Source organism: Barbus barbus (assembly GCF_936440315.1).
Source record: "Barbus barbus genome assembly, chromosome: 42".
Lineage (NCBI taxonomy): Eukaryota > Metazoa > Chordata > Actinopteri > Cypriniformes > Cyprinidae > Barbus > Barbus barbus.
In genome coordinates, this window is record NC_136720.1 from 8,389,752 (window position 1) to 8,409,229 (window position 19,478).

Consider the following 19,478-nt stretch of genomic DNA (forward strand, 5'->3'; position numbering starts at 1 on the left):
ATTAATAATCTAGGCTATCTATCTATTTAAAAAAATATAATGCAAAAGTACTATTGTTTTGACCAATGCAACGAACAATTATATTGATTATATTATTAAAATAACAAAACAAATGAGAAAAAGAAGTAGTTAAATATGTTCACATGGTGTGTCACGCCCTCTCGCACTTATACTGAGGAACACTGCACTCCGCACACGCACCAGAGAGAGCTGCCTACAAACTTTGGTAAGTCCAAATACATTTTTGTCCTGATATTAAATTATTATCCATTTTTGAACTGGTTCTGGTATGTGTAATTTCTCTTTGGGGTATGCAATTAATTGAATAATTTCATGTAAACATTCATTAACTGATATTTCTTAACAAACAGTTTGATTGGAGGAGACTTACACATTTTACACTAAACGTTAAAGTTATTTTACCGAATTTAAGCATATTCGATGCATTCATTCGACTGAAACTAAAACAAAAACACAGAACTCTTTGCAAGAACTTGTCCACAAATGCAGATTTGTTGTTCTGCATGCTGATGGACTTTTAATAAGCTAACTTATAATACACTGAATGCTCACAGAGAGGCATATATAGATAGATAAAGGCCATGGAGGAGAGTAGAGATGAAGGCATTGCTGATGGGGAAGCTATGGAGCCAGAGGGCCAGAAAGGGAGCACCGAGGCCAGGGAGAAATGGGCCAACAAGACTGAGTTCCTGCTGTCCATGGCTGGAGAGATCATCGGCTTGGGGAACGTGTGGCGCTTCCCTTACCTGTGCTACAAAAATGGAGGCGGTAAGTGAAAGTTTGAAAGCAGGACTGTTGAAGAAGAAGTGTAACGTTGAAAGAAACAAAGAAAAAGAAAGAAAGAAAGGCAATACGCCTGGGGTGTTTTAAAGCTCTGCGCAGAGAAATGGGTTTGACGTTTAAGATTCAGCACATCAGAACTAAAGCCCATGGTTTATAACTCAATCAATAGACCACTATGTTCTTCTGCAATGCTCAGAACCAATTTTTGTTACACATCATGGCTCTCTTCCCCCAAGTGCGTGCCTTTTTTTTTTTTTTTTGGGTGCTTACTTTTACAACTGCTCATACTTGGGTTTAGGGGTTTATTCAAATCTCGATGCCAATAAATTCAACTTTGGCACAGAACTCATCTAACCCATTTGTGCTTTAAATATTGTCATATATACTTATTAAAATAAGTAAGCACAAGTTATATTTGTTTAAAAAATGAATCGTGCAGATCAAAAAGTTTTTGCAACCGTTTACCCTCAAGCTTCTTATTCAAATGTGATCAAGAGAAGCTACAGTATAATATTGCATGTTATTGATGTGTTCTGCTACAACCCTTAAAGATACTGGAAAGAAGATTTTCACCCTTGATTATGACTAATAACCACTGATCTATATTATATATTATAGATTATATATTGTATAATATATTCTATATTAGATCAGTGCTAATAACTCATTTTTGTTATGTTCTCTCCAGGTGTTTTCTTCATTCCTTATTTCATCTTCCTCTTCTTTTGTGGAATCCCAATATTCTTCCTTGAGACGGCATTAGGTCAATACACCAGTGAAGGGGGTATCACTGCTTGGAAAAAAATCTGCCCCATGTTTGAAGGTGACTTATGCTTTCATGAAAGTCCATGCATTGAATTTCTGGAATTAAATGTACTGTACTTTGTGTATTATTTTGCACATGTGGCTTTTCTCACACAGTGTGGTTTTTGTCAGCAGGTGTAGGTGTTGCCTCCCAAGTTATAGTGATTTATCTGAATATATATTACATTGTGGTCCTGGCCTGGGCTCTGTTTTATCTATTCAACTCTTTTTGGAGTACTCTACCTTGGACTTCATGTGACAATTATTGGAACACAGGTGTGGGCTTAATATATTTATGTTATGTATTTATAAACTTTATTCATATAAGCTCAAGACACTGAATGACTATCATGCAATTTCAGACTTGCCCAGTGGCACAAACATTGCAGCTTTGAATATTAATAATGTAAATAAATGTTTCTTGCTTAGACAAGCATCACTACTGCTATTGTACAAGCTTAGAGTTCTTTTTTACTTTTGGTTTTAGCTCATCCTGCAACGTTTGTGCAACAGAGGTGAATGTTAGGCTACTTATATGTGATTTTTGTTTTAGGATAATTAGCACCTTTCTAAATGATCAGACTTTTTTTAATCAGTTTTGCAAGAGCATAAAAATAAAATTGTGAGATAATGGTCAAAGCAAAAAAACTAAATCAGATTTTGAGATAATGTATAATTAATGATTTTAAAATTGCAATTCTGAGAAATAAAAATGTGGTTGCTGCAATTAGGAGATATGAAGTCACATTGAAATATACTGAACATTTAAAAAAAATTTAGTTGGAATTGTGAGATACAAGGTCAGATATGAAGTCACAATTACAAGAAATAAAGTTGTAATTACAAGCAGTAAAGTCACAATTATGAAAAAAGTAAATTATAACGTTGCATCTGCAAAAAATAAAATAAAAATCACAATAAATAGAAATAAAATCTCAATAATGTGAAATAAAGTTGTGATTGTGAGATAAAAGTTGCAGTTGCAAGAAATAAAGTCAGAGTTTATGAGAAATGCTCAAGATTTCCTATACTCACGATTACAGGAAATAAAATTGCAATGAGAATTAAAAGTGCTGCTGCTGCAAAAAAAACATAAATATATAAAACTATGAGAAATAAAGTTGTAACTGTGACATATAATGCTACCATTATAAGAAATAGTCACAGCTGCAAGAACTAAAGTTGCAATTGTGAGAAATAAAGTTGTAAATGTGAAATATGAAGTTACAATTCCAAAAAGGAATAAAGTCATAATTACAAAAAAATAAAAAATAAATAAAGTCACAGTTAGAAATGCATTTGCAATTGTAAGATACACTCAGAATTACGAAAAATTAAATTGAGAATGCAATACAATAAACGAGAATCCAATGCATTAAGTGAAGTGAAGTGACATACGGCCAAGTATGGTGACCCATACTAGGAATTCGTGCTCTGCACTTAACCCATCCAAAGTGCACACACACAGCAGTGAACACACACACACCGTGAACACACACCCGGAGCAGTGGGCAGCCATTTATGTTGCGGCGCCCGGGGAGCAGTTGGGGGTTCGGTGCCTTGCTCAAGGGCACCTCAGTCGTGGTATTGAGGGTGGAGAGAGCGCTGTGCATTCACTCCCCCCACCTACAATTCCTGCCGGCCCGAGACTCGAACCCGCAACCTTTGGATTACGAGTCCGACTCTCTAACCATTAGGCCACGACTTCCCCCCCTAAATGTGCTAATGTGAAAAAAAGTTGCAATTGTGACATATAAAGTTGCAAATACTAGAACTACTATGTATATTATATAATATACATATTAAAAATAATAATGTTGCAAATATAAATTCTATATAAAGATATATTACTGAGTTCCAGATCAATTTTCGCTCACTTTGATCTCCCATTTTATTGACAGTGAACTGCCACAATATAAGTGCTACCTACACAGGTTTACACAGGCCTGACGCTGACTGGTCTTTCCTCTACAATGAAACGGATAAATATGGTGACAACTACAGCATGAGGTAACCTCACTTAACAACAGAGTACACAATCTGTTGTTCTCCCGGATGTTTACAGGGTCATGGAAGATCTTCTTTGTATTCAGGCTTTAGAAGATTGTAAACACATTTGTTGGAAAAGTTGCCTAAAGAAAGACCCTTTTGTAATGCATTTAGAAAGAATAATTTATTCGCTGTTTAGACTCACCTAACAGGAAAATGAAAAGAACACAGACTGATGCAGGAGATTTTTTTGATCATTTCACTGAAATCCATTAATGTGTATTCTAAACCTAATATTATATAACTCTTTGTTTAATAAGCTTTGTGTATGTTTTTTTTCTGTTAATGTGCTACTGAAAGAAAATAGCTTAAAATGCTATTTTGAGACCAACAAGACCATCTTAAATCAGCTACACTATTTTTCTTTCTACACTGTGTTTCAGAACAAGCTTTTAGTAACTTATAACACACAAACATCTGCTTTTGGTCGAAAAGAATGCCCTTGAAAAGCTATGGTGAACTCACAATCTCTTTATGTCTTTCTTTCATCAGTTCTCAAAATGAATCTGGATGGCCGCCTTTTAAATTGATCTCCTCAGAACAAGAGTACTGGTTGTAAGTTACATCATTTGTTACTTAAACATTTCAAATACCGTATATGCATTAGTGCTACACATTTCTTTGAACAATTTGAAACTGTGTTTGTTACAATGCAATTCCAAACTTGTTTATTTCCAAATTACTATAATTAGATTACATTACAGGTTACAGTCATACGGTTTCAGGCAGCAATAAATCCTTATAAAAACATCTGCATATTTCCCATTTTAACAACATGGAACTTGGTTTACTGTCAGTCAGCTACTTACGAAAGGATTTGGTAATGTCTGAAAGCTCACATAATTTAGGGTTAGTTCTCTTCCAAGTCTTGGAATATGAGTGAAATAACCCCTACCCTTAAAGGGGTGGGGAAAAAATTTAAAACATCCAACATCTGTGAGACAAAGACTTTTAATGTTTCATCAGGCAGACAGGTTATTGATAAATCTGGGCTGAACCACAGAGCGAGTGAACTCAATGAAAACAATATGTTTATAGTTTGTGCAGTTTCCTAAACTAAAGCCCACAAAACTAAATAACAGCAAAGATACATCTGTATCTAGCATGGGTATATTTGTGTTTATGGGCCTAGGTTTTTTTAGGTTTAACCTAAAACTAGAAGTCTAAGACTTTGAGACTTGACATGCATGGAACTAAAAAAAAAAAAAACGAACTGTTTTTGTGTGTACCCCCAGCCATCGTATGTTGCGGGTGGCGAACAGTGGTGGTCTGGGGAGTGTAAATGCTGATCTTGCCATGTGTCTTCTTTTGGCTTGGGTCATCTGTTACTTCTGCATCTTTAAAGGAGTCAAGACCACAGGCAAGGTCAGCTGATACTCATGCACATCTGTCTGCCAGTGAAATAATCAAGAGTAAACAATGTCATAATTGTACTTGTCATAAACAAACACTAAAAACCCATAGACTTACACTGAAGGACCTGAGCCATAGTTAGGGACTGGAATCTTTGTGCTTTTTTGAGCAACCATCCATATCACACTAGCAAAACCACCTTACAATTCCCATTCAACACACTTACAACCAAATAGTAGCATGCCAACAGTCATTCAAAACATTTTAGCAACAGCAGTGTGACAACACACATCATCCAACTGTCACGGAACGGTAAGTGAAAACAGGGGTCAGGGTCCAAACGCAGGTTTATTTTAACAAAAAGCAGACACAGTCCAAAAACAGAAACAGATCAGACAGGATCTGAAAAACAACTCGAACCAAAACGGGATACAAATACGGCAACAGAAGGTGCTTGCATCCATAACCTACAAAACAAAATACAATTAATAAGCCAGACAGAGTAGCGGGAGTTTGGTGTATAAATAGTCCATCACAATGGGAAACAGCCGAGGGTGTAATAAGTGACAGGTGTGTGGAGTTTGCGGAATGGACAGGAGATAGTGACCTGGTGAGAGGAGGAAATGCAGGGCCCGGACTCATGACACCAACAATGTAATATCACACAAAAAATAGTCCAGAACATCTCAACAACTGCATATAAACACTCAAGAAACCACCTAGAACAACCTACAGTTGCAACTGCTTAGCAGCATGCTATAAAATATTAAAAATAAAAAAAACGTATAAATAAATAAAAACAACTAGCAGCAGCAAAGCACATACTATAGTAACATTTTTACACAATTCCTCCCACAATGCTATGTTTTGAACTCAAAATATTTTTACCATAGAGCATGATTTGCAAACTAGAACATATCGACTCGTGCATCACATCTTTTCATATATGGCTTTTCTGATGTAGTAAACTTGCTCAGTAGCTCAACTGGTACAGCTGGTAAAATTCCCATGAAACATGAATCATAATAAAAGAGTTTAAAAGATGCAGAAGCTAAAATTACAGGGTTAAAAATGACAAATTACTTTTTTATCTCAGACATTATCAGTTAGGTTAAGGGGAGTATGTTATTTTCAAACACTATTAACATTTTAGCACCATTAATCGGCAACAAGTAATGTAATACAATTTTGCCAATTTCATGTTCATCTTTTTCAGATAAAACTGAACATGCTTTTAGCATAAGGTGACCAGACGTGCCAGTTCCTGGGGACTTGTTCTGCACAGGTTTTCTATATTGCCTAAAATTGGCAGTTTTTGGCTGTTTGCGCTGTGCAGATCGATCATTGTATGACATCAAAGTACCGTGAGAGCGATTCGAAAGTATCGATTGTTCCCAGGAAGTGGCATTTCTGGTCACCTTTTTTCAGTATCATTTACTGGACATGCATGTAACATAATTTTTCAGAAATGTCCCCTGGTATGTTTTCCCTAAGAGCCTAGGTTGTTTTCTAAATGTTTATTTTCAGCAAACATTTTAAAGACTTATTGCAGATGTCACACGAAAACACAATCATCAAATATCAGGGATGCATTCATCATACCTTAGCAACTGTATAGCAACATACTAGCAACCGCCCATAACACCTTATCTTAGCGGTTAGTTTTGTACGTTCAAGCCCCACTCACTTATTTTCCTCAGAAAAATAAGTAATTGTACAATGGTACATGGTAAATAATGGTACAACCCTCCCCACTCTCCAAGAACTGTACTTATCCAGAGCGAGCAAAGGGGCTGGTAAAATCACTCTGGACCCCTCACATCCAGCAAACTCCCTCTTTGATCTGTTACTGTCTGGTCGACGCTACAGAGCTCTGAGCACCAGAACGGCCAGACACAGAAACAATTTCTTCCCTCAGGCAATGAACACTTGACAATAATTGTGGAACACACACTATTTATACACTTATACACTTATTTATCTAACACACATACTTAGTCTACATTTCAATTTGCACATAATATACCTGTAGATACAAAACTGTCTATTGTAATATACCTGTAAATACAATTGTCAATTTGTATATTTTTATTCCCTATTTACTTGTTCTATTTTTATTGTTCTTTTATTATATGTGTTTTTGTTCTGTCACTGTCATTCTGTTGCACTGTGCAAGCTTCTGTCACGAAAACAAATTCCTCATGTGTAAACATACCTGGCAATAAAGCAAAAAAAAAAAAACTAGTTTAAACATCATAATCTTACATAAGAAGTAAACAAAATAAAACATTATAAGTAACACAATATTTTCAGAAGATACTGTACGTGCAGGTTGTTTGTGAAAAATGTGCCACTGTGATGTTGGAATTTCCCAGTATTAGGTAATCCACTGATGTTCAGAGTGGTTTTTGTGGCATTCTGGATGTTGCAAAGGTATTTTGAGTGGTTGCTTAGAACATGCCTAAGTGGTTAATAGCTAATGCCTTAATGGCTAATTGTCTATGATTTTCTATGATTTTCTAGTGTCTGCTAGTCTATTGAAAACTGTTATATCTACAGTATGTAACACTGCCAAAAGTTCAGGATAACACTGGAATATTTTAGAAAAGTCAACTAACATGATATGTATGTGTTGTTTGTCATTCTTTTGCAGGTTGTGTACTTCACTGCTACGTTCCCCTACTTAATGCTGTTCATCCTTTTCTTCAGAGGAGTGACTCTGCCAGGAGCTGCAACTGGAATTACTTATTATCTGTATCCTGATATCAGTAAACTCTCTAATCCTGATGTAAGTGCACACAATCCCTACTTCCCGTTTTGCATGCTATCTGTCCTAAATAGTATCTGAGGTTAGAATTGATAATGTCCTGAATACAGTACATTGAAATGACCATCCCATCTACTATTTCTTGCGGATCTGATGGAGATACATGATCACTTTAATGAATTACAGTGTGACAAAGCTGTGTATTGTTTCAAGATGCAATTTTATGGCATGGAAATATATGAAAAAACTTGCCTACTTGCCTGATCTCTAAAAAGCAGGTGGCTGGATGGCAGTGTTCAAAAATAAACTGGAAAAATATAAATTGATAAGAATGAAGGATGCAGAGAGATGTTTCAGATGCTGATCACATTTTGAATACGATTATGCAGACAAACATTTTTAGTTTGGAATGATGTGCACATTTTGGAATGATGTAAAAAAAACAAAAAACACAATAAGACCAGAAAAATGCATTTAAAAGGAATCTGATTTTACATTTATACTTGTGTTAGTACTGGAATGGTTGCAATTCCAAAATTGCATTCTGGAATAGTTGGATGGCATGTCTGGCATTATTGTATAGTTAGATTTGTCATGTGTTTTTCATGTTATGTCTAATTCACGGAACAGTACATTGCTGTAATGTTTCGCGAAACAATAAATATTCTGTTGTATTCATGTGGCATGAATACAACATGCCACATGAATACAACATGCCACATGAATACAACATGACACATGAATACAACATGACACATGAATACAACATGACACATGAATACAACATGACACATGAATACAACATGACACATGAATACAACATGACACATGCAACATGACACAAAGGCCATGAGTTTAATGCGTAAACAAACCTGTGTTGACATAGCAATTTGAATTTTAAATATTTCATTTAATGTTCCGAATTTCTTCTTCATCTTCAAAACTTGAAGCTGTATTTTTTAAAACTGGATATTTGCAGTCAAAGAATTCAGAACAAAAAATCTGCTGTTTGAAAATACATGTCTATTAAAAAACTGCCATAAATATGTTTCAATTGTGTTAAATTTCAAATGTTCATTATTCAAGTAAAAAAAAAAATCTAATTCAGAACTATGTTAAGTGCCACATAATATTTAGTTTTGTTAAATGACACTGTCAATAATTCAAATTTACACAATTAAAATTCAAATAGTTTTGTCATATTATAAGCTCCATACATGTGTAGAAAAGCCCAAATGTGTAAATCTGGGTCATGCGGGTGGTCAGGTTGGATCGTAATCCATAAAGGAGTATTCTGTTTCCATGAAAATGGCCTATTAATGGTCTTAAGAACTCCTTGACTATGATGACTTTGTAATGATTCCAGACAGGGAGGTTTGTTTCTCTGAGCCTCAGGCATAGCTGCTATCACTGGGTCTGTATATAGAACTAAAGGGAAAAACAGATACACATGAAAGAGTTTCTACAGAATTTCTTTGTTTTTTGTGAGAGGAGTTTCACAGTGCAAGTCAAGTCAAGTCAAGTCACCTTTATTTATGTAGCGCTTTTAACAATACAGATTGTGTCAAAGTACTTAACAGTATCAAATTCGAGGATAGAGTGTCAGTAATGTATAATAATAAGATTAAACATTCAATTTTCAGTTAAGGCATTTCATTATCGAGTTCAGATATGTCATTGTCTAGATCAGTTTAGTTTAAATAGTATCTGCTAAATAAAATTGACGATAATCACTAGAAATTAAGTGTCCACAACTGAGCAAGCCAGAGGCGACAGCGGCAAGGAACCAACACTCCCTCTGTGACAGAATGGAGAAAAAAACCTTCGGAGAAACCAGGCTCAGTTGGGGGGGCCAGTTCTCCTCTGGCCAGGAGATAATTGTTTATTTATTGTTTACTGATTGTTTTAATTAAAATTTTAAATGTATAAATGTATTTATTTCTATTTTATATTGTTGCAATTTCTAACAATAATAGTATTATGTAGTTAGGTATTTTATTATATTTTTAGTTATTTTCTTTTCTTTTTCTTTTTATTGCATTTAAGTCGAGGTCTTCACTGGGGATATGTCCCCGGGGCTCATCCAGGTGTCCCGGCCTCCGCCGACGATCAGGGAGACATCATCTCCCGGAGCCGATCCACCATCTGATCCGGACACGGACTGAGAAACAGAATAAGAAACAGACAAATATTAGCGTAGATGCCATTCTTCTTACGATGTAACGAGTACATTGTGTGTTATGGGGAGTGATCTAATTAATGCAGCCTAACAATCCTTTAATGGATTTGAATAATAGAAGCGTATTAGTGTGTTATGTGTAAACCAGGTTAAAGAAATCTGTCTTTAATCTAGATTTAAACTGACAGAGTGTGTCTGCTTCCCGAAACAGCGTTAGGTAGATTGTTCCAGAGTTTGGGTGCTAAATAGAAAAAGGATCTGCCGCTCGCAGTCGATTTTGATATTCTAGGTATTATCAAACGGCCAGAGTTTTGAGAACGCAGCGGACGTGGAGGACTATAATGTGATAAGAGCTCGCTCAGGTAATGAGGAGCTAAGCCATTCAGGGCTTTATAAGTAAGATTTTAAAATCTATACGATGTTTGATGGGGAGCCAGTGCAGTGTTGACAGAACCGGGCAAATATGGTCATACTTCCTGGTTCTAGTAAGAACTCTAGCTGCTGCATTTTGGACCAGCTGTAGTTTGTTGATCAAGCATGCAGAACAACCACCCAATAAAGCATTACAATAGTCTAACCTTGAAGTCATAAACGAATGAATTAGCATTTCTGCATTTGACGTTGAGAGCATAGGTCGCAATTTAGATATGTTTTTGAGATGGAAAAACACAGTTTTACAGATGCTAGAAACATGGTTTTCAAATGAAAGATTGCTATCAAACAGCACAACTATTTTCTTAGAGAGGGATTTTCTTTGCTTTCACCGCAAAACAAAATAAAGATTGGCGAGAAAATGAAGCGAAAAGGCGATGTATTGCGTGGGAAGTGCTTTTGGTTTTTGGAGGGGAGCCACAATTGTCTTGTGGGGTTTGTTCTGGATATGCAGTACAGTAAGGAGGTGTAAAAAATAAGTTTGTTGGAATTATACAAGGCAACTGCAAAAGTGAGGCAGGGAGGCAGCAGAGAAGATATCTTGGAATTGTATAACAATCACAGGGTTGTTATAGGGTGTCGTCCACCCCTCCACTATCACTGGCTTTGCCTGGTAGACTTCAGAAATGAAGAAGCAAAGCCCCTCTCGGTGCTTCAGTGTTAATTTTGGCAAGCATTTTTGATTTAGTCTTTATCTTGAGACGAAAATGCTTATTAGTCTTAGTCACATTTTAGTCATTTGAATCTTTCATAGTTTTAGACTACGAAAAGTCATTGCATTTTTGTCAACTTTTAGTCATTACTTTTAGTCAAAGTGCAGTTACCAACATTTATTTTGGTAGCTATTTTAAATGTAGTCTTCAAACAAAAATAGTCATTAATTCCTCTCTCTTTATACCAAATCAATTAAGATTATGAGAAATTTTAATCTGGAATATTAAATAAATTTGGAATAAATTAAAATCTTTTGGTAGAGATACAAATTAAACTAATTTTTCAGATACAGTAGGTTTACTTAACAAGTATACATTTATTTAACGTATTTTGTTGGTTAACATTAATTACATAGGTATTTAATTAGGAATGTTGTCCATTGAAGATGGATGCATGTAATACTGACACACATTCAGTTTTCACTCACCTGTTTACGTTCACTTAAGCCAACCGACTGTATTTACGTGAGATACTCTACACGATGGACATTTGGACTGCTGTGTGTGTATTTGAGCACTGAGAACTGATTGCGCGCTGTATGAGAACTGAAGAAGTGGAGCGTTCTATCACTCCTATCTTTAAGTTAACTTTAAGTTAATCGACAACGAATTGTAACTCCCGGAGAAAAAACGGGACGTTTGGTCACCCTATCCCTAACCCTTCAGGTGCTGAGGCCATTGTTTCAGATCGCTATTTCGTGTTTTGGTAGCCTATCCGTCTGCTGCGGCTACTATACTGAGACTAGATATACGAACACCCCTCATCTGATTGCAATCCAATGGCATGGACGCATATTTTGAAAGACAAGACAGTTAACTTAGCCTGTAGGATGTATTTTGAATGCCCGGTAGTTCTCAAATAACATTCTAGTCCAGTCTCATCTTGTTATCGAAGACGTTGCATAAATTTCGTCATAGTTTTTATCATCAGATATTAGTTTTAGCTCATCTTTTTAGTCAGAAAAAAGTATTTGTTGATGAAATTAATCGATTAATGAGACCAAAGACTAGATTTACCCAAAACAAAATATATGTCATGTTTAACTGCTATAGAGACATCAGAGCCAGTGGTAAATTCCAGAAGATCTGGCCGAGGTAAGGCTGCTCTTGGCGGGTTAATAAGCGTTGAACGGATGCTGACGCCCTGGAGCTCCGAAAATACTAAAGACAATTTTCAAATAGACATTATCTTTATTAAAAAACCACATACTTTAAGTCTAAACAACTACATTATTGCTTAAAAAAACTAATAAAACTACATTCTATGCACAAAAGCAGTATTATTTATAAAATTATAGTGGATTTGGGCGTCTGCATGACACTCGCCTTGGGAAATATCCAAGTGGATGCTGCACACTGGTGGTGGTTGAGGAGAGACCCCCTATATGATTGTACAGCGCTTTGGGTGTACAACAATACACAATAAAGCGCTATATAAATGCCTCATTCAAGCGAAGTGATACAAATGGTGAAACGGTTGGAGTTATGTTGTGACTAGATTATTGCATGCCTGGAAAAGGCTCTCAGCCAATCAGATTAAAGGACCAGAAAGAATTTTTGTGTGCATATATTTGTTCCTTTGTATATGTATATATATATATATATATATATATATATATATATATATATATATATAGCCCTCAGTCTCTGTTATTTATTGTCTGTCCTCTTCATTGTAAATTTAGTTTGCTTTTTGTCAAGCTTGTCTTTTTGGATTATCTGTTGCTTTTTTGAGTTTTAAGAAAACTGCTTGCAAATAGATCCAGCCTAAAATCTTCCTCCCTGCAACCAACTGTGACACGTGTATGTTCTAGTCCAGTTTTTGTTTGACCCAGCACACACATTTTATATCAGTTTGAAAACCACTTCAAGGCATTTAGTTTTTTTGTTTTTTTGGTAGAAGATCAGAATACATCAGAATCATGGCCAGATTTAACTTTCTTCTAACTCCGAAATCACAGTTTCACCCCTGCTTGGTACCTCAATGAAAACACAATGAGCTTAAGAGAGGCATATAGATGTTGCCATCCAAACGGCATCTATTGGTGTCACTGTAGGACAGTATAAAATTATAAAAATATATAATATTTAGAAATATATTTTGTATTATGTTTGTACTGTTGATTATTTTCTTTCTTACTTTCCCTTGCCTTCTCAGAGACAGTGTACTCACACAGGAAGTGTGTATAAATATGTAGGCGGATAGGGTATCATGTACTGTATATAGAGTCTACAAAAAGTGAATAAACACTAGCATTACGAAACTGAATTGGAGAACGTCAGCTCTCTAACCCTGCTTATAGTAACCAGATGTGCAGACTAATGCGAGGAGTGCATTGCTCAAACTGGTGTAATCAAAACTGTACTGTACATTTGAATTTGACATTTCTTTATTAATCTCATAAAGAAATGTCCACGTCAAATTCCACCCCAAAATTAAAATACATTTTGTTTAGCTTCTTTATCTCATTTTCTGCAGGTATGGCGTGATGCAGGCACTCAGGTGTTTTTCTCATACGCTGTGTGTCAAGGAGTCCTGACAGCGCTGGGCAGTTATAATAAATACAACAATGACTGCTACAAGTCAGTAACCTCCTGTATTAATGTGCCTCACCCCACCCATTGATACATATCACAGTCATCTGTATGTCGTCATTTATTGTTATTTCTATATTCTGTGTTCCACAGGGACTGTATAGCACTCTGTATTCTGAACAGCTCCACCAGCATCTTTGCTGGATTTGTTGTCTTTTCTATTCTGGGGTTCATGTCCCATCAGTTAGGTTTACCCATGGAAGACATAGCATCATCAGGTAAATATTGTTATGATAAGACTATATAAGCTGTCTGATAGTACACTTCATTATTTATTGGTATGCAGCCCCTAAGGGGACATTGTGATGAAACAAAATATGAGATGGGAGGAAACATTATATTACAGTGCTTTTGGATTTGCTTACAAAAATACTACATTCCCCCAAGAAACTTTGTGTTCTCTCACAAAACATTTATGTTTTCTCACAAAACTATAGATAATCTTTGTGTTCTCTCACAAAACACTTGTATTCTCTTGCAAAAGTATTGTGTTCCCTCACAAAACATGCATTTTCCCTCCTATTTAATTTTCTACACTTTAAGGGCCTCCATATATGGGTCTACACTATACATGGCAAAAAATATGTGGACACCGCCTTCTAATTAATGGGTTAAAGATGCTGTTTTCAATCTCTTTAAACAAACAATTACAGTGCAGTGAGGCGTATCAAAGACCCCGGTGAATGTTATGCCTCTACACACATCAAGTACCGATTCTAGTGGGAAAGCCCTGCACAAATTTCAGATCTGAAGCTCACTGAACACTTTAAGTATAAATTGGCAATCCAACTACATGCATGGTCACTTTTGACCATGTAGTGTATCACAGTCTCTTGCTATGTTGCTATCCACCACAAGAGAGCATCTCAGGCCAACACTTGTGGCCTATGCATGTCTGAATGTTACTTTGGACACAAAAATTATAAACATCATTTATAAGTAAATGTAAAATATAATGTATGAATGAAATATGTCGGATAACTTGTTTAAAGTAAATGAATGAAAAATATTTTAGGGTTACACAACAATAACGGAACACTTTTTATTTGATTTTATTTCATTTCAGGTCCTGGACTAGCTTTCATAGCATATCCTAGAGCCCTCTCGCTGTTACCTGGACCCCAGTTCTGGTCTGTTCTTTTCTTTTTTATGGTGCTTCTTCTGGGCCTTGACAGCCAGGTATGGTTGTTCAACATCACATTGTATATGTAACATATAATATTTTATCATATTTGTCTATGAATCTTAGATTTTGTTAAATGTGTGAGGGTTTATATTAATTTCTCTTGAAGTTTGTGTGCGTGGAGAGTTTAGCCACAGCTCTCACAGACCTATTTCCTGGAGTTCTAAGGAAGCGGCGAGAGCTTTTGGTGTTAGGAATCGCCATCATCTGCTTCTTACTGGGTCTGCCATTCATCACAAAGGTATAGAAAAAAGAAATGAAAATAGATATTAGATAATAGATATTTTCTAACTTTACAGCATGCCATATTTTAGGGAGGATTCCATCTAGTTACTGTGATGGACACCTATGGCCCGAGTGGAACTAACTTGCTCTTTATCGCCTCCTTTGAGACGATTGTTGTCGCATGGGTTTATGGTAAGAAACGATACAATACGCATGCATACAATGCACTGTAAAGTGTGTTTTTTTTTTATTCTTATTGAATATCTTGGTAACACTTTACAATAAGGTGTCATTTGTTAACATTAGTTAATGTATTAACTAACATGAACAAACAATGAACAATGCATTTATTACACTAGTTATTAATCTTTGTTAATGTTAGTTAATGAAATACAGTTGTTCATTGTTTATTCATGTTGGTTCACTGTGCATTAACTAATGTTAACAAACACAACTTGTGATTTTAATAATGCATTAGTAAATGCTGAAATTAACATTAACTATGATTAATAAATGCTGTAGAAGTATTGTTCATTCTTAGTTCATGTTTACTAAAGTTTGTTCATAAATCTTCCCCTGGCGTTTAAAGTTTGCTACTCAAAAACCTTGCACTGTGTATAATAACTGCATTAAGATATACATTTTAAAAATAGAGAAAGGTAAACAAGAAAAAAACAAAATGTCACGCAAATGGCTGGTTTGCAGGTGCAAACCGTTTCTATGACAACATTGAGGATATGATAGGATATGCACCATTCCCTGTGCTGAAGTACTGCTGGCTCTTCATTAGCCCTCTCATCTGTGCTGTGAGTTCACATTGTGTCTCTCTCTATCTCTCTCTCACTCTTCTGTTACTGTTTATTGTTTCAAAATCTGCATTGTTTTCTCAGTAGTTCATCAATGATTATTTCATGTTTCATTTGCCATCGAGCTATGCATCCGTTCCTTCAATACAGTCATTAATCTGAGCAGTTTATGTCATGGTTTGGAGCTTTTTTGGAGTCTTCTGTCTCTTTTATTTGATGGATTTTTTTTTTTTAACACTTAAAAAGAACAAGTGGCAAACTATAACTACTTTAAGTAGATCTTCATTTACAATTTCCAAATGATGAATACAATGAGTCAGTGATTTAGTGTTACAGAGCTCAGGCTCTTCAAGGTCTTTACATCAACATTGTACATGTACTATTGTATGGTCAGAATGTTGTATATATTTTGTGTAGTTGTATGTAATTTGTGTCAGTTTTTTATCATATTAAAAAAATGTACCAATTGAAAGTACAGGAATTTGTCTCTTTTTTCCTCCTTAGGCTACTCTGCTGTATAACCTGCTGGGTAGGAAATCTGTGTCTTCAGCTGATCAATTTGTGCCGGACTGGAGTTACACGTTGGCACCTTTGCTCACAGTCATTCCTATGGTTTGCATCCCAATCTTCTTATTCATCTCTTTAGGAAGGGTGAGTAAAACCCATCAATCCATCCAATGCATTCATTCATCTTATCTTAGTCAGTTCCATCTGTCACAGCATCTGTCCTCCATTCTTAAATACCAACACTGACTTTTTACCATTTAACACAGAATTCTGTGTGTAAATATTGTATAATAAAAGGGAAGTCGTGGCCTAATGGTTAGAGATTCGGTCTCATAATGCAAAGGCCGGCAGGGATTGTAGGTGGGGGGAGTGAATGTACAGCGCTCTCTCCACCCTCAATACCACGACTGAGGTGCCCTTGAGCAAGGCACCGAACCCCCAATTGCTCCCTGGGCGCCGCAGCATAAATGGCTGCCCACTGCTCCGGGTGTGTGTTCACTGCTGTGTGTGTGCACTTTGGATTCGTGCTCTTCGATGCAGAGCACGAATTCCGAGTATGGGTCACCATACTTGGCCGTATGTCATGTCACTTTCACTAAAAGGAAATCCATAATTTAAAAAGCAGGATTTTATAATACTCAACAGTGACCACTTAATTTTTTAGCTGTCTTGGTTCCGAAAGTATTTTTCCCCATTTATTTCTCAATAGTGATTTATAAAAATAAAATAAATAAATAAAATAAAAATAAAAATCTGTAAAAAGTTGTAAGTCTTGAACCAAACCAACCAACCAACATAATCACGACACTGCAAACACTGATTTTAAAATAAAAACATAAAAAATTAAGTATGTAAAAATTAAAGTCAGTGTACATCTTAGAATGAACTAGAATATGCAGTATATAATATTTACAAGCATTATATAGAACCTTTTTTAGTAGGGAGTACAACTCAATCACATAATGGTAATGTGTTGCCATGAGTTTACATTTCCATGTTAACAGAGTCTTCTCTGATTGGTGGTTCTTTGTTAAGGATTGTGGGTAATGAAGTTCTTCACTGTGAATTGGGCTAATGAACAAGATTTTATAAAAATGCACTGAAATCATGTTGACTTCTACAGAAGCATATATTAACAACCTCAGAGCCTAAGGAATGTTTATCTTGAAATATGTATGTAATTGTTAAAAATCAGTTAATTGTTCAAAATAAATAATTATTCAAAATCAGTTTAATCCTGGAACCTTACTGCGATCTGTAACAGCACATAATTTTTCAAACACTCATCATGTAATTTTTAGGAAATTTATTGTACAATTAATTTATCAGTCTTCTTTCCATCTCCTCAGGGTCGTGACATCATCACTCCCTCTAGTGACCTGAAGCAGCTCCGACCAAACAGTCCACGCCTCACACTGTTTAATCGTGAAATCATTAAGCCACAGAGATCTCGACACATTCAGGAAGATGGAGAAGAGAAAGCAAACAAAGAACACACCAGTGGAGTTTGAGAAGGCAGAATGATGATTGTATTTCAGGTTATATATTATATATAGGATTTTATATTAAATAATATATTTGACTTGAATAAAATCAATATATATATATATATATATATATATATATATATATATATATATATATATCTAAATATAAAGTAAATTAGATTTCTTGACAATGCATTTCATTACAGTGTATGAGACTGCATGAAATACACATCACTCAGGGTGCCAAATGATCAAAACTAGATTTGGCTGGAAATTTTACTGTTAATATGCATAATTAAAGGGATAGTTCACCCAAAAAATAAAATGTGCTGTTAATTTACTCTCCCTCGGCCAACCAAGATATTTTTAACTACACTCCTCTATACAACTTTTCTATCCCATTTCTGTAATACAATGTAGTTTTTGATACATTTTATCACATTAATACTGTTCTTTTTTTCCAAATATATTTTTTAAAACTTGGTTTAAATAGTCCATTCTCTGCTGCTACATATATATACAGTATGATATATTACTATTATATTATGTGTCCAAAAGTAAGTGGACTTCTAATTTACAACTCTAAAACAGATATGATCTACTAAGAACAGTTTTAAATACAATTTTGAATTTTAGTAAAATCATAACTCCTGTACAGGGACACCAATATCTCTTTCAGTCAGTAATTAGCTGTTCTCATCTGAGCCTATCATCCACATACTCTGAAAGGACATTCAATTAACAGATAATGTCATGTGATGGCTTTAGGTCTATCACTGCCTGTCATAACATAAAGGGGCAGGCTTAATGGAGGAGTTTACTCTGGGGAACCAATTAGGGAGCAGCTCTCAAAGGGAGGAGTGACTAGGATGTTTCAAGGGAACCAGTTTATGGATATTTTGAGGAGTTTAGGGTTAATTAACAGCCTTATATATAATATTTTGACACTATTTTGTTATTATAGAATAGGAATTCCAGAATTTATTGATATGCAAGTAAACTGGATTTAATTATTTTTGTACTAAGTCAAGTCACCTTTATTTATAGAGTGCTTCATACAATACAGATGGTTTCAAAGCAGTTTTACAGGGATAAACAGGAAAATAATGATTCATTGATGCAAACACAGATCAATTCTGCTGTAAAGCAGCTCTAAAAAACAATAGTGTCATTGTTCAGTTGAGGTCAGTTCAGTATTGATTCAGTTCTAAATATAAGTATATACAACATAAATGATTAAATTTCTAGAACACATGGAATCCAGTGAACTTGCAGTAGATTATCTGGTCAACACAACTGGCTAATCAAAGTATTTATTCTTGTTTCAATTGTTTCTTCAATTGAACCATTTCTAAAAGAAATTATGGTTGCACTTTATTTACAGTGCATGAACTTGCATGCACTTACAGTACAAGCACTACATTACACTTAAACAAGAAATTGAGTAATATAAGGTACAACCCAAATTCCGGAAATGTTGGGACATTTATTAAAATTAAAACTATAAGAATTTCAAATCACATGAGCCAATATTTTATTCCCAATAGAACATAGATAACATAACAAATGTTTAA

At 35.3% G+C, this 19,478-nt stretch overlaps 1 protein-coding gene across 1 annotated transcript; it reads left to right on the forward strand.

Moving 5' to 3' along the window:
- Positions 1-602: 602 nt before the first annotated feature.
- On the forward strand, positions 603-17,928 carry LOC306861822 (sodium- and chloride-dependent GABA transporter 2-like; the record flags this gene model as incomplete). The annotated part of the gene is made up of 15 exons (XM_079404309.1): positions 603-789; positions 1,493-1,627; positions 1,744-1,884; positions 3,510-3,618; positions 4,150-4,212; positions 4,893-5,022; positions 7,664-7,798; positions 13,581-13,684; positions 13,790-13,914; positions 14,763-14,875; positions 14,989-15,120; positions 15,194-15,296; positions 15,810-15,910; positions 16,415-16,561; positions 17,767-17,928. 15 exons carry the CDS (start codon positions 603-605, stop codon positions 17,926-17,928), a joined length of 1,887 nt encoding a protein of 628 aa, XP_079260435.1.
- Between the last annotated feature and the right edge of the window lie 1,550 nt (positions 17,929-19,478).